This window comes from Equus caballus, chromosome 20, assembly GCF_041296265.1.
Source record: "Equus caballus isolate H_3958 breed thoroughbred chromosome 20, TB-T2T, whole genome shotgun sequence".
Lineage (NCBI taxonomy): Eukaryota > Metazoa > Chordata > Mammalia > Perissodactyla > Equidae > Equus > Equus caballus.
In genome coordinates, this window is record NC_091703.1 from 29,551,293 (window position 1) to 29,576,664 (window position 25,372).

At 40.1% G+C, this 25,372-nt stretch overlaps 1 protein-coding gene and 3 non-coding genes across 4 annotated transcripts; 1 reads left to right on the top strand and 3 right to left on the bottom strand.

Annotated features, from left to right (window-relative positions):
* Positions 1-5,133: 5,133 nt before the first annotated feature.
* On the bottom strand, positions 5,134-6,078 carry OR2B28 (olfactory receptor family 2 subfamily B member 28). Its single transcript, NM_001391124.1, is given in 1 exon segment — positions 5,134-6,078. A coding segment is annotated over 1 exon segment (945 nt).
* A 12,676-nt stretch (positions 6,079-18,754) lies between these two features.
* On the bottom strand, positions 18,755-18,828 carry TRNAT-UGU (transfer RNA threonine (anticodon UGU)). The gene has a single exon. It is a non-coding gene; the product is annotated as a tRNA-Thr (tRNA).
* Positions 18,829-22,401: 3,573 nt separating this feature from the next.
* TRNAL-AAG (transfer RNA leucine (anticodon AAG)) lies at positions 22,402-22,483 on the bottom strand. The gene has a single exon. It is a non-coding gene; the product is annotated as a tRNA-Leu (tRNA).
* Positions 22,484-24,176: 1,693 nt separating this feature from the next.
* Positions 24,177-24,249, top strand: TRNAM-CAU (transfer RNA methionine (anticodon CAU)). Its single transcript has one exon. It is a non-coding gene; the product is annotated as a tRNA-Met (tRNA).
* Positions 24,250-25,372: the final 1,123 nt, after the last annotated feature.

Here is a 25,372-nt window from a genome sequence, read left to right on the forward strand (position 1 = left end):
TTGCTTTCCAAAAGGCTGTAACCACCTCACATTTCAGAGCAGCAGCTGTTACAGTTTTTCAAAATTTTGGCTGAAGTTTAGTGGTTTCTCATTTTAACTTTATTCACTGATGTGTCTCAAATTCATATCTCCAGATTTTTTTTTCTGAATGCTGTGATTGTTTATCCTTCTATACTTAGATATCTCAAAGGCACTTCAAACAAAACATGCCTAAAGACAAACTCATAATCTCTTCCCACACCTACTCATCTTCCAATGTCCCTTTTGTCCACTTGTCCACATGAGAAACCTAGGCATCTCTCATCTTTACCCTCACATAAAACCCATCAAAATCCTCCAAAATATTTCTTGGGTGCATCCATTTCTCTTTTTTCCTTTCTGCCTCCATCTCATAAGCTGCCATTATATCTCTCCTGCACTATTTCAACAATCTCTTAGCTGTCCCCCTGCAATCTCCTCCAGTTAATTCTCCACAACACAATCAGTCATCTTTCAAAAACATTATTTAAGTTTCTTTGGACTTTCCTACATCCTCAAATCCTTGAGGGTCATAGTCCTTACTAATCCAAATCAAAATCTCAACAGATTTTCTTGAGGAAATTGACAAGCATGATATTTCACACCTAAATACTCAGCATGCCTCTAATAATAGTAATAATAATAATAATATCCCTGATAATTGCAGTATCTTGTCTTGCCTTTAAAAAATCCAGTAATTCCCTAAAATCTAATAATTAGTTAACCGTACAGAAAAAAGACCTATTTCAGGTGACTCTAGAATATAACGTATTATACATTCTTATAGTGATATATTCCTAGGGCAAAAATTATGGGAAGGTAGTTGTAAACTTCAATCATTATTTTACTGTTAGTAGTAATATTGTTATTGTTATCTTGAAATTATTATATGTATGTTGTAAGATAAAGCAAATAAGCAATTATGTCAATATTCTTAGGAACCAGTATAAAATAGATACAATTTAAAAATTAAAAAATTACATTAACCACTATATTGCTAAATTCACTATATTGAGTAGGAAATATCAGTATGAACTCAGAATTTTTTTCCTTTTTGGGAATACTTGCTAGCTCTGTTCATTGAACAGGTCTAGGAACACTGTATTCTATTTTCAAAGAGGGCCCTCTCATATTATGCAAGATTCAGCTTCTACAAAACCTAGATCCCTCCCCACTATTCCAATCTGAGGCCCATTTCTCCATTTCGTTTGTGGTGTCTTAAGATGCACAGAAGATTTTATGGTTGATTTAGTTAAATTTACCTCTTTTCCTATATGGATTGTACTATTTGAATGTTGTTTAAGAAGTAGTTTCCTAAATCTAGAAGACAAAGGATTATTCTATATTTTCTCTCACATTATTTAAAATTTCAATTTTTTACATTAGAATTTTTACATTTAGGACTGAGTTTTCTGGGGGTAGTATGACATGAAACAGTCATAGCAACAGCTATTTCTGCCTTATAGATGAGAGTCCATTCTGTTGCACTCTTGTGTAGTCTTTATCTCTGCCACCCTGGCCACTCCATTGATGTGCCCATCATGCCAGGTCAATTTGTTGTCTCCTTCTTAAAGTGCAAGTGTTCTTCAAATGTTTCATACTTTTGTTCTGTAGCTCATATTCTAGGACATCAGCAATCCTTGTTGGTAATATATACCTGGGGGGAGGAGTAAAATTTCAGGCCCTAATGTGTACCCTTTCTGGTGAATACAAGGAGTAGGTGGTGGGTGGTGGGAGATGTGCCTGGGAAGAGGAGCATCTAGTGTCAACATTCTGGTTTAACCACACCTTGTTTTCTCTCCTAGCCACCATGGGGTCTTGCTTATCAGGGAATGCCCATATTTCTGCTTCAAGCGGTGATCTTTGACAACTGTTGCCTCTGTATTGTTATTAACTAGCCCATGGAGTGAGTGAAGTAGGAAATGTATACAGACTGGCTTTTATTACTTCATCTGTTGTAATTGGTTTCCATCCTTAGCCAGGCTCTGACATCACCCTGGAGGGCCCAATTTAGACCCATCCTGTTGAGTAGGAGGCTGCTTTTGCTCTCGGTGGTGATGGGGGAAAGAATCTTCTCATGTCATGTGAGAGAAGTTTTCACAGCTTATCCTCTAGCTTTGGCCCTCAAACTTCTTTCTTTGGGATGCTGTTTTCCTCCAGATAACAGGACTCAGCTAATTTCCGTATTCCAAAAGATTTCTCACATTTTTAAAATAATAGTTTCTGAGATCCATTAACTTCCTCGTATGTCTATCACATTTCCCAGCTTGGATTAGCAGAAGGGGCCAATGGAAACCAATGTCAGTTTGAAATCTTGTCTGCATTTTTTTTTTTTAAAAGATTTTATTTTTCCCTTTTTCTCCCCAAAGCCCCCCGGTACATAGTTGTATATTCTTCATTGTGGGTCCTTCTAGTTGTGGCATGTGGGACGCTGCCTCAGCGTGGTCTGACAAGCAGTGCCATGTCTGCGCCCAGGATTCAAACCAACGAAACACTGGGCCGCCTGCGGCGGAGCGCACGAACTTAACCACTGGGCCACGGGGCCAGCCCTCTTGTCTGCATTTTTTAAAACTTGTTTTTAAGACTGAATTTTGTCATGTAATGATATATTGTCTGTTTCCCCATACACAGAGTATTTGTATATTTAGTTATTAGCTGTTGCTTATTTAGTGATTGCAGGCTATTGTACATATATATCTGTTAAGTCTTTGTATATTTTGTATACAAAAAACATAATATTGGCTATATTTTAAAAACAACTTTACTTTTGATGTTTATTTTGTTGTACACATCTTTATCCTTCCTATTCATCTTGTTTTGGTCTTATTTTCCATTTATTCAATTGCCAGAAATGTATTACTCTTCCACAACTGTGACAGACAAATATTTCATTTTTTAATAAAAGCGTTCTTAAATTTCTAACTTTTTAAAAAAGGGAACATTGTTTAATGTTATTATTATCATTATTTTTTGCTGGGAAACATTTTTCCTGAGCTAACATCTGTTACCAATCTTCCTCTCTCTCTCTCTCTTTTTTTTTGTCCCTCCCCAAAGCCCCAGTACATAGTTGTATATTCTAGATGTAAGTCTCTCTAGTTCTTCTGTGTGAGCCACTGGCACAGCATGGCTCCTGACAGATGAGTGATGTGGTTTTGCTCCCAGGAACCCAAACCGTGGGGCTGAAGTGGAGTGCATCAAACTTTAACCACTAAGCCATCAGCTAACTTTCTGATTTAAGTTAAATTTGTTGTAATTTTGTTACCACACAAAGGGCTCAATCTACTCACTGCAAGATGAAGCCAATTAGTTGAGAGGCAAGACAGTGGTAGAGAAAGGACTTTGTTAAACTATGAGCTGACTGTTCGGAGGATGGTAGACTAGCATCCTAAAGAACCATCTTAAAAGGGTATGGAATCTTGAAGCAGTTATATAGGAGCAGAGGGTTATAGAGGAGGGAGTCAGGAATGTTGACCATCTGTCATTGTAGTTTTCTGGGAGTCACCACACCAGGCGTTTCATCTGTTATCAATGATGGATACCAATATAAAGTTTTCATCCATAGGTGGTCACATTCCTAAAGAACTCAAAAGAACAAAGCTATCTCCTAATCACAGTTGGGAGGTATATATGTAAGCAGGGGTCATAAAACCTATAGAGCATGTTATTTCCTGGAGGGTGGTTGTTAATCATCTAAACAATGTGAGCCTCAAGCATCTCCTACAAGGGAAGAGAAACAAAAGTTATAGAGAGTTATAAGATGGCTTCTCTTAGGCCAAGTCTGGTTTGACCTATAACAATTTCTGGTATGAAGTATAGACCCAAATTAATTATTCACCATACTAACATCCTACAACATCCATATTGTTTAATAATAGTGCTTCTTTTTCCTATTGTTGAAATACCTCTGATTTGACAAGTTCTTAAAATAATTAATTGCAAGAACTCATTTTACATTTTAAAGAAAATTTCATACAGTTTTGATAACTGTATTTTAAGGTTTTTAAAGTTCTAACATAATGAGACACTTTTCAAGGTAATTTGTTTCAGATTTGTTTGTTTCAGAATTTACATGAGTTTAGCATTTTTCACTGATACTATACTAAAAGTTTCAAGGCATTTTTTAACTAACTTTTAGGTGTTTTTTAAAATGAAGATGCTTATTTTCATAAGCAAAGTGTTATAGTAAGAAATACGTATTTGGTCTTTGCCCCCTATTGCTGACACAGAGCTTCCAAAATTCTTGGAATTTCCTGAATGATAGGGCTGATAGGAGCATCTTTTGTTATTCATAATAAGCCCCTTTCAACCATACCTGAGTTTATCTTAATAAGGTGACTCTTGGTAGGCCCTTAGATAGCTTCAGGATGGGGGCTGGTTGCCAGAGAAACTAACCATGTGATTAGATGGTTGGAACTTTCAGCCCCATCCTCTGACTCTAGGGAGGGGAGGAGGCTGGAGATCGAGTTGATGGCCAATGATTTAATCAATTATGCTTATATAATGCAATCTCCATAAAAACCCCTCAACAGTGGGGTGTGGTGGAGAGCTTCCCGGTTGATGAACACATTGAGGTGCTGAGAGGGTGGCACATCCCTCCGCTCCATCCACTGCACCTCTCTGCCATACCTTGCCCTATGCATCTCTTGCATTTGGCTGTTCCTGGGTTGTAATTTTTTTGTAATAAACTGGTAAGTAAAGTGTTTCCTTGAGATTTGTAAACTGTTCTAGAAAATTATCAAATCTGAAGTGGGAGAGTTATAGCTCCACTTTATAGCTGGTTGGTCAGAAGTACAAGTGGCCTAGACTTGTGATTGGCATCTGAAGTGGAGGCAGTTTTGTGGGATTGACCCTTAACCTGTGGGTTCTATCCTAATTCTTGGTAGTTAGTTTCAGAATTGAATTGAATTCTAAGACACCCAATTGGTGTCAGAGAATTGGATAATGTGGGAAAAAAAACCCCAAGACATTTGGTATCAGAAGTGGTGCTGGTAAACACAGCACATATGGTTTTCTTGAATTGACTTTTGAGCGTGATTTTGATGGAACATATATTTAAAGGAGGATATATTTCAGGTTATTTTTGGGATTTCTCATTCAGAATAAAGCATCATTTTTTCATATTCTCTTGGATGAAATGGCCCTCCTCAGAAGTCTCATCAAAGCTCCTTTAACATCCTTGTTCCTCAGAGTGTAGATGAATGGGTTGGCCATAGGAGTAATAACACAATAAAACAGCGTCAGAACTTTGGTGACGTCTTGACGGCCATCCACTGATGGCTGCATATAAATGTAGATTCCAGGACCATAAAATAAAGACACTACCAGTAAGTGTGATGAACAAGTGTTGAAGGCCTTAAGTTTCCCATCAGCAGACGGGATTTGAAATACAGCTTTGGCAATATAACTGTAAGAGGCAAGAATCATAGAAAGGGGACCCATTATCAGGAAGGTGGCCACCACTGCTAAAGTAAGCTCGTTGACCGTGGTGTCCACACAAGCCATCTTAATAAGACCGGGCAGCTCACAAAAGAAGTGGTCTAGTTCCTGGTTCCCACACAGGGGCAGCTGGACTGTGAGTGTAGACTGAAGCAGTGAGTTTCCCAGACCAATGAGCCAAGCTGTGCTGGAGAGCTGCAGGCAGAGCTTGTGGTCCATGATTACTGAGTATCTGAGAGGCTTACATACAGCCACATAGCGGTCTAAGGCCATGATGCCAAGCAAGACACATTCAGTACAGCCTAGCCAGTGAAATACATAGGCCTGGGTCATACAACCTACATAGGTGATGCTCTTGTTGGGTCCCCCTAGGTTGAACAGCATTTGGGGTACAGTTGTGGTGGTGAAGCAGAGGTCCAAAAAGGAGAGGCTGGTGAGGAAGAAATACATGGGACTTTGGAGTTGGGAATCTAGTTGAGAGGCAAGAATAATAGCAATATTTCCCAATAATGTGAACATGTAGGACATCAGGAGGGCAAAGAAGAGAGGAAGATCCAACCATGGATATTTGGTAAAGCCCATGAGAATAAAATTCTCTGGAAAACTTTCATTCACGTGCTTCATTGAATTTTGATGGGAGACACCTGCTAAAATCAAGGAAGATAAGGGTGTTTAAAAAAACCCTGAGTTGGTAGAAGTTTTGAAGGTATTATGGAAAGAATATACTTTTATGAAGGAGAGAGGGGGCACATCCTCAATAGAAATCATAACAACACTAATGGATATAATAATTATAATTAACATTATAAGTAAAATTGAAAAAGTTCCTTCAGTAGAGAAAGTGGTTTCAAATATTTCTTTTTTTGTAGAAGGCCTGTGCGATGGGTTAGTGGATTTGAGTTGTTGTGGCTCTTCTGTATGAGTAAAGAAACCATTGGGAGATGTGCACTGTATTCTTCTCCTAGCTACCTTGCAGCTAAGGGAGTATGTGACCTAGGTTTGGTCAATCAGATGCTTCTACCCAGGATTTGAATTTTGGTAAAATGATGCAAAAGAATGAGGGCGGGGGGAGGGATTGTTAGAAATTCAGAGCAGCTCTCTTCTTGACTAATATCCCATGTGACAACACCAAAGAATGTGTCCTACATAGTCTTTCTAGAGTGGGATCGTGGGTGTGTCCTGCTTCCCTTCATTTCTGCTTGTTTGCCAAGTTGGTTCTTTACCATTCCCACTGATTCTGTGAACTACCACTTTTCCAATATTTTCTTTCTGCTTAAGTTATCAGAATTGTTTTCTTTGTTTACAACTAAGGACCCTGACGAATACAGAAAATAGTACCAGAAAGTGGGTTGAAATTTTCTGCATGTCTTTTATAAGTTGAGATACTGATGAGGAAAGAGTAGGACTCCAAGAATTGGAATGAGGATATATGGGGCATCAGAGTGTCCATGGTACCCCACCACCCACACTCCCATTCTAGCCAAGGCAGATGTCCTCTTTTGTCTAATGAAGCTATCTTGATTGAAAATGCTATACTTATCAAGAGAATGAAAAAGATAAGCCACAGACAGGGAGGAAATATTTACAAAAGACATATCTGATAAAAGACTGTTATTCAAAATGTACAAAGAACACTTAAAACTCAACAATAAGAAAATAAGCAAACATTTAAAAAACAGGCCAAAGACCTTAACAGACACCTCATCAAAGAAGATATAGAGATGGCAAATAAGCATATGAAAAGATGCTCCACATCATGTGTTGCTATAGACTATAGTTCCCACTCCCAAATTCATATGTTGAAACCTAATTCCCAATGCAATAGTATTAGGAGGTGGGGACATTGAGAAGTGCTTAGGTCATGAAGGTAGAGCCTTCTTGTATGGGATTTGTGCTCTTATAAAAGGGATCCCACAGAAATTCCTTGTCCTTTCCACTAGGTGAGGTTACAGCTAGAAGGTGCTATCTATTAACCAAAAAACGAGTCCTTACCAGACACTAAATCTGTCAGTGCCTTGATGTTGGACTTCCCAGCCTCCACAACTGTGAGATAAATGTTATTTTAAGCCACCCAGTCTCTGGCACTTTGTCATAGCAGCCCAAATGAAGTAAGACATACATCATCAGGGAAATGCAAATTTGAACAACAATGAGATACCACTACACACCTATTAGAATGACCAAAATCCAGAACAATGACAAATGCTGACAAGAGTGTGGAGCAACAGGAACTCTCATTCATTGCTGGCGGAAAGACCAAATGTTATAGACACTTCGAAAGTCAGTTTGGCAGTTTCTTAAAAAGCTACACATACTCTTACTATACCATCCAGCAATCAACTTCCTGGTATTTACCCAGATGAGCTGAAAACTTATATCCACACAAACAACTGCACACAGATGTTTATAGCAGCTCTATTCATAATTGCCAAAACTTGGAAGCAACCAAGATATCTTTCACTAGGTGGAGGGATAAACAAACTGTGGTACGTCCAGACAATGGAATATTGTTCAGTACTAAAAAGGAACGAGCTATCAAGCCATGAGAAGACATGGAAGAACCTTAAGTGCATATTACTAACTGAAAGAAGGCAATCTTAAAAGTCTACGTATTGTATGATTCCAACTATATGACATTCTGAAAAATGTGAAACTATGAAGATGGTAAAAAGATCAGTGGTTAAGGGAGAGGGAGGGATGAATAGAAGGAACACAGTGGATTTTTAGGGCAGTGAAACTACTCTGTATGATATTACAATGGTGTATACATGTTATTACGCATTTTTTTTAACCATAGAATGTAAAACATCAAGAGTTAACAGTAATGTAAACTATGGACTTTGGGTGATTATGATGTGTCAGTGTAGGTTTATCAGTTGTAACGAATGTACCACAGTGGTGGGGGATGTTGATAATGGGGGAGGCTATGCCCGTGTCGGGGCAGGGGGTATATGGGAAATCTCTGTTATTTTCCTCAGTTTTGCTGTGATGTAAAACCTCTAAAATAAAGTCTTAAAAAAATTGTGATATCTCCTTACTGGAGAGATGCAGGGTAAAAGGAAACCAATCTTCCTCGTGGCTCTTTCCACATCCATCAGGTAAACAGAGTTAGATTCTAGCAGGCTCTGTCAGGGGCAATTAAAAGATAAACCTGAGGAAAAGGATAATGCATAAGAAACATTACAGGTCCTTGAGAATTTGGTGCAGAAATTTGGAGACTGTATGTGATAATGAATTCTGAGGGTGTTTGACCAAAAGAATTAGATATGAATTTATCATAATGGTTACCTTTACCAGAGAGACTTGTTTCAGTTTAGTAGCCAGAGCCATGAGTATGGTTTTAATTGTTTTCTCTCTTGGTTGACTAAAACTCACTGTTAAAGCGACCCACATAAATGATGTTGATTTGTCAGAATTCCCTTAGAATATAGTAAGAGGACCTTGAAGACGTGTAGGTTATGTAATATTTGAGTTAACTCAGTTGATGAGAACAGGCTGGTGGATGAGGACAAGATCATCACCGTATGTGGCTCAATTGGTTTCAGAGAGAAAGGACCATATCTACAGACTATACTCCTATTCTAAGACAACTGTTTTAAATGGGTAATATCATGTGATGATGAGAATCAGTATCCTCTCTCCTTAAAAAGCAACTCAAAGTATAAGAAACCATAACTTTGTTATCAATTCTATCTTTATAGTATATGGAGAATGTTTTATATGAAACATAGATAATAGTGACAGACATTTATGTCATGTTAAACAAGAGACAGACCTAACTCATAATTAAATGGATGAACTTGATCTACAAATATGCTTAGGATGAGGAATTCTCAAAATGAATACACTGAGAGAAGTTTCTACTTGTTCTAGATGTAAGTTTCTTAGCTTGTACTTGAAGCTGGAGCAGGCTTTTCTATAGAAATTCTGTACCACTTAACCAGCTGGTCTGCCTTCCATCTAGCTGTGAGCCAATACTTATCTCGTATATTATTTATGCCACTTTGGACAACTGTACCAAATCCAAGAAACTCTCCTGATTAATTCTACTCAGATCTGCTCATTCTTTTCTTTTCTTTTTTTGATCGCCTATGAACCCATGCATCTGGTCTTCATTATATTACTTTGCTCTTATTGGATTTTGGCTTTATGCACTTATTTTAGCCATTTCACCTTTGGGATGTAATTGTTCAATTAAAAAGCTCAAAATGCATATTAATGTCTCTCATTTTCATAGATTTTGATTCTGTAAGCCCTTGGTGGGACCAAGGAATTGGCATTTTCAGCCAGTACTTCAGATGATGCAAGTGGCTTTTGGATCATACTTTAAGATTCAGGGGCCAGCCCAGTGGTGTAGTGGTTAAGTTTGCATGCTGTGCTTCGGTGGCCCGGGGTTCACCTCTTGGGATCCTGGGTGCAGACCTACACACTACTCATCAAGCCGTGTTGTGGCGTCATCCCAAGTACAAAATAGAGTGAGATTGGCGAGGATGTTAGCTCAGGACCAATCTTCCTCACACACACACACACACACACACACACACACATTTTTTTAAAAAAAGAAATATTCATTCTTTAGAAAATTTAGTCAATAAGAATTATTCGAGCACCTACTCTGTATTAGTCACCTCTCTAGATCCTGGAGATACACTTGAATAAAATAGACATCGTCCTCACAGACCTTATGTCATAGTTGGGGGAGAAGAAACTAGACATATAAGCAAATAACTATATAATACACCATGTGGTGATAAGTACTAGAGAAAAATAATGCAGCATAAGGAGAGAGAAGGCATGCTGAAGGGATTTGTTATTTTATTTAGGGAGATTAAAGAAGTCCTTACTGATAAAGTGACATTTTGAGTAGAGACCTGAATAAAAGGAGGGAATGAGCCATGAGGAATTTGGGGACAGAGCATTTCAGTCAGAGGGTACAGCACAAATCCTGAAGTAAAGGAGTTCTGGATGTGATTGAGTAGAAGCAAAAATATATTGCAATAAGAGCTCAATAATTGTGGACTGCCTATACAAACAATAAAACTTTCTGAGGTCTGTTTAGAGAAGAAAATGAAAATGGGAAGAATGGATAGAAGTTCATAGGTCCATTTCATGTTCCTTCTCAACCGTAAAGCTTCATCTACTCGTGTAATAGTACTTGCATACTACTTGCATAGCATAGCTTAATGTCTCCAAATCCAATTTCCAGATAGCATTGGTGTCCCCCAAGATCACCCTGTAAGTGGGAAACCCAAATTTGCCTTACATCTCTACCTCCACCTGGAAAAAATTAATTTTTGAGCACTTTGTATCTGAAGAACAAGATAATAACAGCAAGAAATGATATAAAAGAAATAAAATACAGGGCTTCTTCCTTTAAAGACCTGATAAAATAATCATGGAGGCAAATATTTCATAAGATGAAATGTGTGCAAAAGAAAATTAATATAACTACAATTCGTAAAGGTAGAATGTAGTCTTAGTATTTAAATTCAGAGAATATATTGGTTGATTCAGGGGCTGGCCCCATGGCCGAGTGCTTAAGTTCCAGTGCTCTGCTTCAGTGGCCCAGGGTTTCACTTATTCAGCTCCTGGGCACAGACATAGCACCATTCGTCAAGCCATGCTGAGGCGGCATTCCACACAGCACAAGTGGAAAGACCTACAACTAGAATCTACAACTATGTACTGAGGGGCTTTGGGGAGAAGAAGAAGAAGAAAAAAAAAAGATTGGCAACAGATGTTAGCTCAGGTGCCAATCTTTAACAAAAAAGGAAAAATATATTGGCTGATTTGTTTACTGAGTCATTTATCTATTCACTCATTAAATTAACATTACTTTGATGCCTACCAAGCACAGGGCGCTGTGTTAGACACTGTAGGGCAGGAAAGCCAACCAGACCTATCCTCTATTCCAAGAAGACTATACCCTAGTACCTCTCTACATGTGCATAAATAACTAAGAATAACTAAAAATGTGCTAAGTACCATCCTAGATGTACAGGTAAAGGACAAAGAGAATTTTGAGGTGGAAGAAATTATTTGTAGATGAGAATCAAGGAGATGGTGGTATCATGAAGGTGAATGCTATTGAACTAGATCTTGAATATTAAATATTGTTTTGAGGTTAAACATGGCATATGTAACACATGCATTTGTCTCTACCTACCAACATGGCAGTAACGGAATAAAAAATGATATAAGCTCACAAAGGAAATGAGGATGAGAAAGGAGCTGAGGGCAGAAAAACAATTTCAACATTGTTTAGAAGCTAAAAAGGAGATAGTTGGGTGGTAATTTTCTTAGAAAACCTGAGAAAGCAGAAACTTTAGACAGTAATGGAGGGAGTCAACAAGCAAATAGATTCATACAGGAGAAACCCAGAAAGGTATAGGAATTGGAGGAACCAGATACCCTGAAGGTGATGGGTATGACATGGAATTGAAAACAGGAGGATTGTCAGAGAAACTTTATTAACAGTTAGACTCTCAGATCCCCAGCTTCTTTAGTGCTACCAGGTGACTATTCCTCTCCCACTCTTCCAGAAGGCAGTAAGTTTACTCCTCTGTAAGGGTGAACTAAAGGTCCCCTAGACTTTGGTATAGCAGGCAAAACTAGAACAGGAGTGAGGGGACAAAATGAAAATGAGCAATTAAATGGCAGTCTGTTTACTGATTTGTGAGACTCTCAACCTCTCTCAATGATCACAACACTGGAAGCCATGCCTGTACAGCCCAAACAGGAATTTGTAGGGTTTGTCATTTGAGAAACAGTCCTAGAAAAGACCTACATTTTGAAAGGAAGATTTCAAAATGAAAAGCTGCATCCATACTTGATCACTCTTATAATGAAACCCTCCCATCACCAAACTCCATATAGTCACACAAAGCTGCCAACTGGCATTGTGGTGTCTCATTTTTAAATATGAATGGACAAGGATAACCAAACACCTGAGGAAACCTTCTAACTATAATAGACAAAATAACTATATGATTTTTTAAAAAAGAACTCAAATGTAACAGAGACAATACAGGAAGGAGAAGATGTCAGGTAACATAAATAAGATATTGTAACCTTGAGAGATGAACAGGATCACTGAAAACTGGGGGCATATTTTTAGAACATGAAATAGTAGTTGAAAATTGAGAATATGATATAAAGGAAAGATTAAATAAAAGGACTGAAAGGTTGTGGAAAATTCTTAGAAAGAGAACAAAAAGATAGGGATAAGAATGTAATAAAATAGATTAAAAAACCAAAGGACAAGACTAGGAGACCTGTCAGATTTTAGAGGAGTTAATCAATAACATTTCTGTCTTCTCTCCCTAAATTTAGAACAAAATAAAGAAGTGGACATAGATACTGGAGAGATGGAGATAAAAATGTTTGCATTATTGTTGCTAGAGCTGTTTGGAGATCATGGTTTTAGTCATACAATTAAATAATTTCTTTTTTTTGTTTGGCCCTGATCTAACATCCATGCCAGTCTTCTTCTATTTTGTATGTGGGTCACAGTCACAGCATGGCTGCAGACTAGTGGTGTAGATTCGTGTCCAGGAACTGAACCTGGGCTGCCGAAGTGGAGTGCACCAAACTTAACCACTAGGCCACAAGGCTGGCCCCCATCTTTCTTTTTCTCCATCCCTGAGAGGACTTATCCATCAGTCACTGGCACAATTGGACAAACCGCCCCCCCCGCCAACACATACATACATACACACACTCTATCACACAATGAATCTTTGCCTGTAGTTTGAGGTACCAGAGCAAGATGAATCCTGAAGACATATTAGATTCAACCAGAGAGGGGGAAACTTGTTGAGCCAAGCATGCTCTGTTCCATTTGTCAAACTTACCCACCTGACAAATTCCTTTTTCTTTCTCAAAACTGTGACTGAGAGAGTTGAGATAAACTGGAATCATTCTTCTGGTACCTTTCCTGACTAGTGAAAGTAATAGAAATTCTTCCACTCTATAAAAATGGGGATTAGGAAATAAGTGCTCCTTCTCCCTCAACAAAATTCAAATCTGATTAGTAGAATCCTAGCAAGAAAGAAAAAAGAAAATATAGGGGTGGAAATTAGCAAAGGAATTTATATATATTTATGTATGTGTGACATGAGTGGCCAGATATCCAGCACATTGAAAGGAAAAAGACCCATATCTAGTTGCATTATTCATGAATGTCAGTTAATCAGGATGAGAAGATCTCAAACACTTCCAGTAGGGGAAAAAAAGTGTGTATAAAGTAGAATTAATCAAAATGGTACTGAACTTCCTAACAGCAATGGTGGAAATGAGAAGGAAATGGGGAATGATTTCAAATTCAGAAGGAAATTATTTCTCAACTAGAATTCTATCTACAACCAATCAACTGTAAAGTTAGACTAAGTCATTTTAAGGCATGTACAATCCCCAAGATTTTATTTCCTAGGCACCATTTCTCAGGAAGTTACTGGAGATATGTGCCACCAAAATATGGGAGTAAACAAAAAAAGAGAAAGGAAATAGGAAACCCACACAAGAGGATGAAGGGAACTTCCATAGCAATAGTAAAGGGAAGTCTTAGGAGCCTGCTAGAGAACAACAAGGATTGAACAGGCACCAGCAGTCATATCTCGAAAAATGAAAAAAGAAATTGGTACCATCTATCACACCTGCTATAGACAGAACTGAGAGGAGATTTTTAGGTAACCATAATTCATTACATGGTTCCACTGTGACTAATGTTTACATGATCATGAAAGTGTAAACCCTCAATGCTGATCTAACTAAAAAGTGTGATAGAAGAGTATTTGGAGGATGAGGCATAGATCTCTCTCTCTCTCTGTCACTTACTGTTGCTCTCACTCTCTCCTTGTTGTTTAAGGGTTAAAAGTCCTCACTTTTTATAGTAAGTAACAAATAAACAAGATTTAAAACTAGAAACCCAAATAGAATAAAAGTTTCTTGTTAAGAAATATGGGTAAATAGAAGAAAACATTGAACTTATTAAAATTTGTTACCTTAGGAGAACAGGAATTGAGAGGGAGGAACGAGGAGGAAGGGAACTGCCGTTTTTCATTGCAAGCTCATAGTATTATTTTATTTTAACTTTGAACATATATGTCTTTAATAGAAATGAAAATTAAATATAAGTAATGGAAGAGATCTTAATATTTATAAATGGTGGCAAAGGGCATTAGAGGGATATACACTATTTGAAAGGATGGAGAGCATACATTATCGATTATTGCAGCATGATATGCATAAAGTGGTGCAGTGCAAGACCAGGTTGTAAAAATAACTGGGTACTGGATATGGAAAATCTTGAATACTATGTTAAGGAGTCCGATCAAATGAAGATTTTTTTCAGAAGGGGTGTGAAATGATTGGAACAGCACTTCAGAATTTATTATGGCCACATAATGAGGGATTAAAGATGAAGAGACTGGAAGTTGGGAGGTCAACTGGAAGGCTACTGCAAGAGTCTAAGGGAGCGAGCCTGAGAACATTAGCTAGGATAGTAGCAATGGAACTCAAGAGCAAGGTATGGATGTAAGAAAGAGGAAGGAGTTGAAAGAAACCTTAAAGTTTTAATCCGATGTGCTAAGAGAATAGAAATTCAATTAACAGAAAGGGGCATATATGTGAGGATTGATAGTAATATATGATTTGACCAATAAAAGAACTCCTTTTACAAAGGTAAATTTAAAGCTTGACCTGTAACACTTGGCCCGGAGGGTCCATTCACCAGAGGATGGATTCCTGCTTCTCCCAGGCACCCCTAGGTCAATTTGACCAACTACCCATTCATAAAATATCATACAACTTCTTGAATCCATGACTAGGATGGTTTGTTGCAGCTGTTTAACCACCAAGGGCAGGGACCAGGACAGATACAGAGGCAGAGGCAATGGCAAGGGAATATGTTTCCAAAGTCAGAGAAGATAATAGATTACATTTGCTGGGAAGTTAATGCATTTGCATATAAAATGGCAGAGGAGGAAAAAGTAAAACAAGATCCCACTGCCCCCCAAAATCCTCACTGTTTGGCTTATTGGTCATTGTTGATATTGTTTGATCTTCAAATTTATCTTCAGGGCATTGGTTTTTAAATTAACTGATTTTTAATGACTTGACCTGCTCTCTCCTCCCACCATGTCTCCTAAGTAACTGGATCTTTTGAACGTAATTCCAAGATTGAGGTGAACAAGTGACAGCCATTGGTCTGGCATAATGAGAATTCATCTAGTTCATGGAGCCATCTTACCCTGCCTGATCTTGTCCAACACTCAGAACCTTTGTTCTCTGTCTCAAACTCTGTAAAACTGAACAAAACCCAATGCCATCTAGGCTGGTGTGAATAAAAAGAGACATCCCAGAACATACCTCTTCTCATTTGAACTTGTATTAGGCAAGTGTCCTTAGCTATAGAAGCTTAGTCAGGAGAAAGGTTACAAAAAGGCTGGATTCCAAAAGTCCTGAGAGAGGGTAACAGGTACAGTGAGGTCAGGGCTTCAATAAAAGACGCCACGGGTCTTGATATAGCAGGTAAAGTGAATGTAATTCGGGAGGCAGAGGATAGCCTCTCCTGATTCCAAGTCTGATCAAAGGCAGATAAAACCAGCTCTCACCCAGTGCGTCAGTGATCCTGTAGGGGCTGTCATTGAGGAGTCAATCTCCCTGGAGAAACCATATTCGTCTTTTATTTACAGTTTTGGTTATGATTATAGATTGCATCAGTTCTTCCACTGATTAATCCCAGCTTAATAGCAAGGGAGAGCAGGATTTACCCCGGCAATTTTCAGAAAGCTAACAAATGTGTTAATAATAATAATGATGATACTAATAGCTTAATACAGCCTAGACACATTACATGAATTGTCTCATTTAAGGATCCTAACAACTCCTTGAGATGGAAACTATTATTGTCCTCATTTTGTAGTTGAGGAACTTGAGGCTTAAAAAAGGTAAGTAATCTGTCCAAGGTTCACAAGGTTCACACATTTCCAGAATTTAAACACCAAGTGGATGCTTTGCAAATGTCACGAATAAACATTGGTCTTCTCATGTCTGTAGTGTTTGGGGTACATGCTCATTTGGTCTTTTCAACCATATTGAAAGCTCCCTGGGGACAAGGTTTAGGTCCTCTTTTTCAACTGGCATGAGCACGTGCTAACCAAGTTAAGATCTTTCTTTTATTTCTTACAAATGCTAGTACAATGTTCACTCATCTCCCTCACATGAAGACTATCACAGAGCAGGTCACTCCTCAGAACAAAGTAGAACAAAAGAAGCAATTTAAAAAGTGGTGCTTTAAAGGCCAAATCCTTGCTTAACTGTCTGACATTAATTTTATCTCAATACTTTCTTCACATCCCAAAAGCTCCTTTTTCAGGCTGCACTCCAGAAGTTATTAGATGCCCTCATGACCAAGTTGTTACTCAGAGCTAAGCCATACAATCCTCCCTCTCCTGCTTGTTAAGGACCAAATTGTCTCCCCCAAAATTCATATGTTGAAGCTCTAACCGCCAATGTAACTGTGTTTTGAGACAGGGCCTTTAAGGAGGTGATTAAGGTTAAATGAGGTTGTAAGGATGGGGCCCTAATCCAAGAAGACTGGTGTCCTTATAAGAAGAGGAAGAGATATCAGAGCTAGTGCTCTCTCTCTCCCTCCTCCATGCACAGAGGAAAGGCCATGTGAGGACACAGGGAGAAGATAGCTGTCCACAATGCAAGAAGAGAGGTCTCACCAGAAACCAATTCTGGTGGCACCTTGATCTCTGACTTACAGCCTCCTTATGAGAAAATAAACTTCTGCTGTTTGAGCCACCCAGTCTGTGGTATTTTGTTATGGCAGCCCTAGGTGATGAATACACTATGTTTAAATCGAAAGAATCAAGGGATGAAGAAAGCATGTGCAAGGCAAAAGCAGGTAAATAGAACCTGGGAGATGGAGAAGCTTAATTCGGTTTGTTTACATGGCCTGTTCATTCTTCATGGAGATCCTCCTACATAGATTTCTAAGGTTTTATTTCATATTTTCCCCCTCCGTGAGTTAAATGAGTTGAACAACTCTTCACTGGGCTGGTATTTTTCATAGAAAACAGGAAATTATCTCAGGCTCCCTAACCCATGGGACTAAGGTTTGACATCAGTCTAGGCTGCTTAATTTTGTTTAGCTCGGTGGCCAAAAATTTCTGTCTTGACTCTGATCAAATAGAATACAGATATCACGAGAAAAGCGTGGGTTCTGACCCTAGAAAGACCTGGTTTGAAATTGAACTTTGTCACCTGCTAACTATGTTATCGTGAACGTTATTGAACCTGTTTCCTCATCTTCAAAGAGCTGATTATAACACACATTTGCCAGGACTCTTGGGTTGGCTAAATGAGAGAGTGTCTGGAAACACCTGGAATATAGTAAACTTCCAGTAATGCTAACTTGATGATAAGAGGGTAAGTGGATGTTCAGGGATGAATACAAAGGTGCTAATGGCACAGGTGGGCCTCACTTGCAGTTCAGCTGCATATGTGATATTTTAAGCCAGAGTTTTGCAAATGTGATTGACTTGCTTCAAAATTACTTGAAGTGTTTGTTGAAAATGCACATTTTTGTGCCGTTCACCAAACCAGAATTAAAACCTCTGGGGATGAGTCCCAAGAAACTGTGTTTTCACTAGTTCCCTAGGTGACTTAAATGCACGCTAAGCTTGGGAGTCACTGCTTTCCAGGATCATTCTGTTTTTTAAACTGCAGCACTAAGGTTCAGTTCCCAGTGGGGCCAATTTATTGATTTCCTTGGAGGAACAAAATCCTTCCTTGAAGACTGAGGGCATATAAGCAAATATAAATTACTGTTTTATAATTTAGTAATATTTGGAAAATCGTATGTAAAACAGCTACCATAATGCTGGATTCTCCAGAATCATTAATAAATTATATGGGAGTTCAGAAAAAGCCTCTAGAGTTGGGAACATTTTTATTGCCCCCTCCTCCTCCGAAAAAAAAGAGAGGACAGGGAAGAGCTTTAGGAAAGATGTCACAAAGTTACTGACTTCTGGGCTTCCCAGCTTTCAGGGCCATGAGGAATCCATTTTCCTTCTCTGTTTCCTCTCTTACAGTTATCATTTTGACCATGAAAAGAAATCAGTTTTTCTTTGAAGTGAGAATTTTGCAATCACAACTGCTTATAAGTGATTGGATCAGAATTTACAAGAACACAGTACAGCAGGGAATTAGAAGCGGCCAGGGAGTGAGGGGTACGGGGGGCGGGAGATGGTTAACGAAGATGTTGGTTTTCCAGAAGGAGGAAAAGCTAAGGCCCCACTGGGATTCGAACCCAGGATCTCCTGTTTACAAGACAGGCGCTTTAACCAACTAAGCCATGGAGCCCTTATGTACGCTTGGCATAATACTCAATCTGTCCTGACTATTAGATTAAATATGTTTGACGTAGTCTATACGATCTAGAACGGTTTACCGTGAGAAAACGGCAAACTCCAAGAAGACGTTTTGCGTCCTTAGATGCGCTGCAGTGCTAACACAAGCGTGAAAACTTTCGAGCAGCTTGCACGTTGGGACCAATAACACTTCAACTTGTCCAAGGATAATCACCAAAGTCGAGGCTAGCCACTTTTTCCAAATTGGGCAAAGTCTTCTAAAAGGAAACTTTGCTATAACTGCACCTCGTCTTTTGTAACTTAGATTCTTCATTCGAATGTACTAAGTGAGACTCTCTAAAAAAGGAACTCCACCGAAAGACTCTTAGACCGCCGGGTTAGGGCAGAGAGTGTCCTTACAGGTCGCTTGCATTTAGCAAGCAGGGATTTGGAGGGGAGGGGTCGGGAGCGGAGAAGAGGAGGCTGGGAGTGCAGACTTCAGCTACAGTCAGTCACAGCGCTTTCTTGAAATCCCACAACGCCAATGTCAAGGGAACTGTAAAGACTCTGATCTGACAACCACAGATGGAAAAGGAGAGGCGGAGTGGGCCCCGGGAGGCTACAAGGTGTTCCCAGGATCCAGGTACAGTCCTCCTAAGGTGAGGAGCCTTACGGTTCCAGTGAACCGCCGCTTTGCCCACTCCTGCCCAACCAAGGCCTGTTTTCGAGAGCAGTATGTCATCAACTCGCAAAGAAAGTAACGCCTTCTCCCCTCTAACCCGGTCCGTGCACCCCGCAGTGACCCGCCCTTTTCTCCCAGGTGGTTGCAACCCTGGGGGATGTGCAGAGAGCCGGGCCCGCGGGCGGTCAACCTGATCGCGGGTGCCCGCCCCCAGAAGGCCCCGCGTAGGGTCGGGGAAGGGCGGTGGGGGTCGGGTGAGTATGCCGGCCCCGGGGGCCCTAGGACAGGCCGGGACTGAGACGACTGAGGGCATGAGGGGCAGGGAGGCTGGCACAGGGGAGAGGAGACCCAAGGACCCGCCCAGACCGCGCTGGTGGTGTGGGAGCCTCTCAGGGTTGGGGAGGACGTGTAGACCCGCATCAAATGCAAACGGACTCCCTGCCCTGCACTTTTCGTCTCTCTCACACACTCCCATGATTCCAGTTCCACTCCAGTTCCTGGAGGGGACGGTGGGAGGATGGGGTGTGAGCTCCTCTAACTTCTAGTTGCAGGCATTAAAAATAACTTCCCGCTGTCTACCCCCGACGCAGCTCTCGGGAGACTGGAGACTCACCCCCTCGCCTAGTCACAGTCCCGGCACCGTGTCCGCAGTGGTGATTTTAAATAATTCTCTCAAGTATTGATCTCTGCTCCCCCCAGAGTTTAACGGATTTTATTCTTTGGCTGCCTTTACACGGGGTATCGTGAAGAGACAGAAGAGGATGCGAAACTCAGGTCTCCAGGGTCCTTACTTGGTGGACAGAGGGGCAACAGATGGGAGTGTGTGTGGGGGGGAGGAAGAAATGTGTGTGTGTGGGGGGGGGGGGGGGGGCTCGTTACGCCGGAGCAGATTGTTAGGATCAAGGAGGGAATGCTTGCAAATGGGAATCTGATATTCCTAGGGATAAGAAGCGAAGGGCCTGTTTTGTGCAAAGAAAGCAGGAAAAGTAAAGTATGTTTAAACAGACTGCAAAACTTTCTTATATCTTTTGGAAATGAGAAAAACGTTTAATTAAAAGCCCCTCTGGCGGTAGTGTGGGAGTCTTCTAGGAGGAGGAATTGTCTCCAGTTTCTTTAGAAACACGAGTTAGGGTCCCACCACCACCATCCCGGCTCCCTCCGGGCAGCAAACAACCAGTAAACAGGCTCTTCCTTAAAAGCTGGCGGAAAATTCCCACTTGGAGGAAACATCTTAGGTGTGGAGAGTTCTTCCAGCCAAAGGCAAGTAGCTAAAGGTGTGGCAGTCTCTCCTAATCCAGTCTTTCCCCCTGTTCTAGTTCGTGGAGTTTCCTAGAGACATCCAAAATGAAACTCCAGAACTTCAATGAAATAATATTTTCTACTTATCAGATTGACAAACAAAACCCCCCACAATTTTTTGTGCTAGTGTTGCCTGTGAGCACTTAAAGACATTGTATTAGTTTCCTGTGTCTTCTGTAACAAATTACAACAAGCTCAGTGACTTAAAAGAACCGAAATTTATTTTCTCACAATTCTGGAGGCCAGAAGTCCAAAGTCAGTATCACTGGGCGGAAATCAAGGTGTTGACAGGGTCATACTCCCTACGGAGGCTGCAGGCGAGAATCTGTCCTTGCCTCTTCCAGCTTCTGGTGACTGCCAGCATTCCTTGGCTTGCAGTCCCCTCACTCCCCTCTGCCTCTGTATTCACATTGCCTTCTCCTCTTCTGTCTCTGCGTAATCTCCCTGTGTTTCTGCCTTATAAGGACCAAATTCAAGGTTTATCCGGATAATCCAGGATAAATTCTCTATCTCAAGGTCTTTAACTTAATCTCTTCTGCAAAGACTCCCCAATTTTTTTTTTTTGTGCCATATAAGGTAATATTTACCTTATTCCAGGAATTAGAATGAAGCTATCTTTTGGGGGGCCATTTTTCAGTCTACCATAGGCATTAACATCCTGCTTCCTCCACCTACAGGCAAGCTATTAACTGATTATAACTTTAGTTTCCTTCTCTGTAAAATGGGAATAATAATATGAATTTCCTTATATATTATTGAGAATATGACTTAATATATGTAAAAAATTAATGACAGTATCTGGGGCTTAGTTGGAGCTAAATAGCTGATTATCATTATTACAATGTTCTGTGCTCATCAGTGTATCGAGGAAACATACTCTTCACCAGTAGAATAGGAGGATAAATTAGTAACATTTAGGGAACCAAAATTACCATCACACATATGATTTGATTTAGCAATTGCACTTTTAGAAAGTTCTCTAATCCCACCCACGTATGAAATGTGGAAATAATTTATTGTGACAATGTTTATATCGTTAAATGTGGCTGGCGAAATAAATTAAGATATATCCATGAAATGGAATACTATTGAGACAAAGGGAAAAGAAGCTCTTTCTGTGTTTCCGTGGAAACCACTGCCACATACATGAAGCGTGAAGGCAAGCCGTGGTAGGTTTAGAAAGTATAAAACAGGAGCATACTACTGGGTTTCTTTTGGCTTGTGTATGCAAAATGTATACCTTGAAGGTAGCTCCAGGCTCTAATACGTTTTCGCAAGGAGTCAGAATCGGGTGTCAGGGTGGAAGGAAGTGAGGTGAGGGTAGACTTTCACTGTATGAATACTCTTACATTTTTGTAATTTTGAAGCATGTGAAAGTTTTACTTATTTCTGTACATTTTTAAAACATTAAAAAGGAATTTCGCTGTGGACACGAAATCCTGCTCTTAGATATAAATAATTCGCAGACTTTTTTTTTTTTTTTCCTAAGGATTATAATTGGTCTCAGCCTACTATTACAGAGACAAACAACTTTTGCACCGCCCCGCTTGGGAAAATGCTCGCCCAGTCTCAAGAAGATTGATCGAGCCAGTTTAACAATAAGGTTGGCAGCGGTGGGATTCGAACCCACGCCCCCGAAGAGACTGGAGCCTTAATCCAGCGCCTTAGACCGCTCGGCCACGCTACCACACGTACGATAGCCTAAAACTCTTCCTGATAGTTTAAAAGGTACAAGACTGTTCTTGCACGTGTTATTTTCTTCTAGAGCCTTTTGTGCTCTGTTTCTGATACCCGAGGGTAAAGGGAGAGGCAGCCAACGCTCAACATCCATCAAACTCGAAAGTAATTAGCCCTTGACAAAATGATCGGAATTCACCACCGCCGACGCAGCACCGGAGCTCTAAGGATGCTGAGATCAAGAGTCGCCAATTTGTCAGCTGCGTTTGGGGATCGGCAGCGGGAAGTCATTTCTAATGTCCGCAACCAGAAAACAGAGGAGCTCCCTTCCTGCTCAACCGGAACTCCGTTCCTGGTTGCTGTGTCTGTGTGTGAATTCTTGTTGTGAAAGTCGTGGAAGGAAACAACTTCGCAAACAGGCCTACTTTTTTTTTGCTGAACATGGTCACGGTCTTCATTTACAAAGTTCAGGGAGGTAATCAGTTTGCATTTGGCGCGGAGCATCGCATTCTCTCCGTACTCGCAGAGGACGCGTTCTGCCCTCTCTTACCCCTTGAACGCGAGCTGGGCGGGTCCCTTGGCCCAGGTCTCGGCTTCCAGACCGCTCATCCTCTCTCTCAGTCCCGCCTGATCCATAAGATGCTGCCTCTTTTGAGCGAGCCCCAGTTCCACCTTTTCAAATCCCAGCGGCTCCACTTAACAGCCATAAACCCATTGGCGAGTCACTTAAGCTTATCGGGTATCACTTTCTTCATATGTAAAATGGTGACAATAAAACTTACCTAAAGAAATGATAGATTTATTTATTTATCTTTAAGTCGATACATGTAAGTTGCTTAAAAGAGTATCTTTCCTATAACAAGCACTCAGAAAAGTTTACTATCATTATTTGTATCACTTATTCATTGAACAACTTTTTGTGTCGTGTTCAGTCTTTTAAATAATACTGTGAGACCTTATCCCATTTTACAGATAATAAAGCTTTTAAAATTAAGTAACATATTCGCAAGAAAACCAAGTGAATTATTTTTTCCTAAATTAATAGATGACACACGGAAGATTTACACTCCAATCCTACAATTTTAAATTTAGGACATTTTCCACTTGGCCAGGTTGTCTTACCTTGAAATCCAGTATATTATTTCTCCATTCTCAATCATCTCATCTCATCTCTCCCCCCTTATCTCACTTTTGTTTACACTATTCTGGACTTCTAGCTAGAATAGAGGGGCCGTCAGATGTCAAGGTCAGCGACATCAATTGTAACGGGAACATTCGCAGGCAAGGAAGCTTCAAAGTCAGGTAAGACCGCAGCTCCACTCTCATCAGAACTAAGCAACTTTCTGTGTCCGTCGTAGTTCCAGTCTGGAAATCTTCATGCCTGTGTACCCAGCTCAGGCCCCTTCTATCTGTATGTCACCTTCTACACCTGTCATTGTAAAGTGGAGCAGTGTGAAATTTAATGAAGTCCAACTTCTCCCAGCAGTAAATGGTGTTTAAGGCATAGTGGAAAAAAAATCCACTTTGCTGCATGTTTATTTAATCAAGGATAAAATTGGAAATGATTTTGATTAATCCTTATTACATACTGGGAACAGCAGTAACATATGACATAGTATGTACTTTAATTTTGTACCCTATTGTAAAAATCAGGCTTGAAAGGGTTAGCGGCAGTAGTTCTACCGAGAAGCTCTACACTCAGTGCCTTCTTAGCGCAGTAGGCAGCGCGTCAGTCTCATAATCTGAAGGTCCTGAGTTCGAACCTCAGAGAAGGCACAACTGTTTTGTCACTTCTACAGACTTTCGTTTCAGAAAGAAGTATGATAGCAGAGAAAATTATGCCACTGATCAAGTTCTCTGGTATGAAATCTAGCCTCCAGGACTAACTCCCAGTCAATGTGGTGTGATGTGATTATAAACGAGGCTGTAGACCTTCAAGAACGTTACCAGTTTCTTTTGGTACCGACTTCCTTTGGTAGCGAGACAGTTTTTCAATACACTGACTATAGTACACTCTAATACAAGTCTGTATTAATTGCCTATCTACTGCCCTAGAAAATTACCAAAAATGTAATACCTTAAAATAGTATAAGTTTATTATTTTGCAGTTCTGGAGGTTGGAATTCTGCAATGGGTCTTATGGGGCTAAAATCAAGGTTGAACAGAGCTGCCTTCCTTCCAGATACCCTAGGTGAGAATTCATTCCCTATTATTTCCAGCTTCTAGAGGCTGCCTACACTCCTTTGCTCATGGTCACATCACTCGGACCACTGCTTCTGTTGTCGCATCTGCTTCTCTGACTCCAACTCTCCTACCACCCTCTTATAAGGATCTAGTGATTATGCTGAGTCCACGTGGGTATCCGGGAAAATCTTCCCATCTCAAGATCCTTAACTTAATCACACCTGCAAAGTTCCTTCTGCCATGCAAGATAACATATTTACTGGTTTTGGAGATTAGAAAATATGTATCTCAAGAGGGGGGTGGAAGACAGTATTATACTTACCATAGACTGCCTACTGGTCCCTAAAGATTCACACCTGTCCCACATGAAAAAACATTCACCCCATTCCAATCTCCCCCTAAACTTTGACTCATTTTAGCATCAATTCATCTAAATCTCATCAGCTCAAAAATTGCAAATACCACCTAGATCACCCAAATTAAGTATGAGTGAGGCTCTGTGTACAACCAATTCTAGGCACAATTCCTCTCCATCTACAAATCTGTGAAATTCACAGGTTATTTGTGCCCCAAAATACAATGGTGGAATAGGCATTGGATAACAGTTATAGGCATTCCAATTAAAAAGGGATAAAATCGAAGGGATAAAGGAGTCACCACCTCCAAGTAATTCCAGAATAGATTTTCCAAATCCCTTTTGGATTTTGGATTTGTA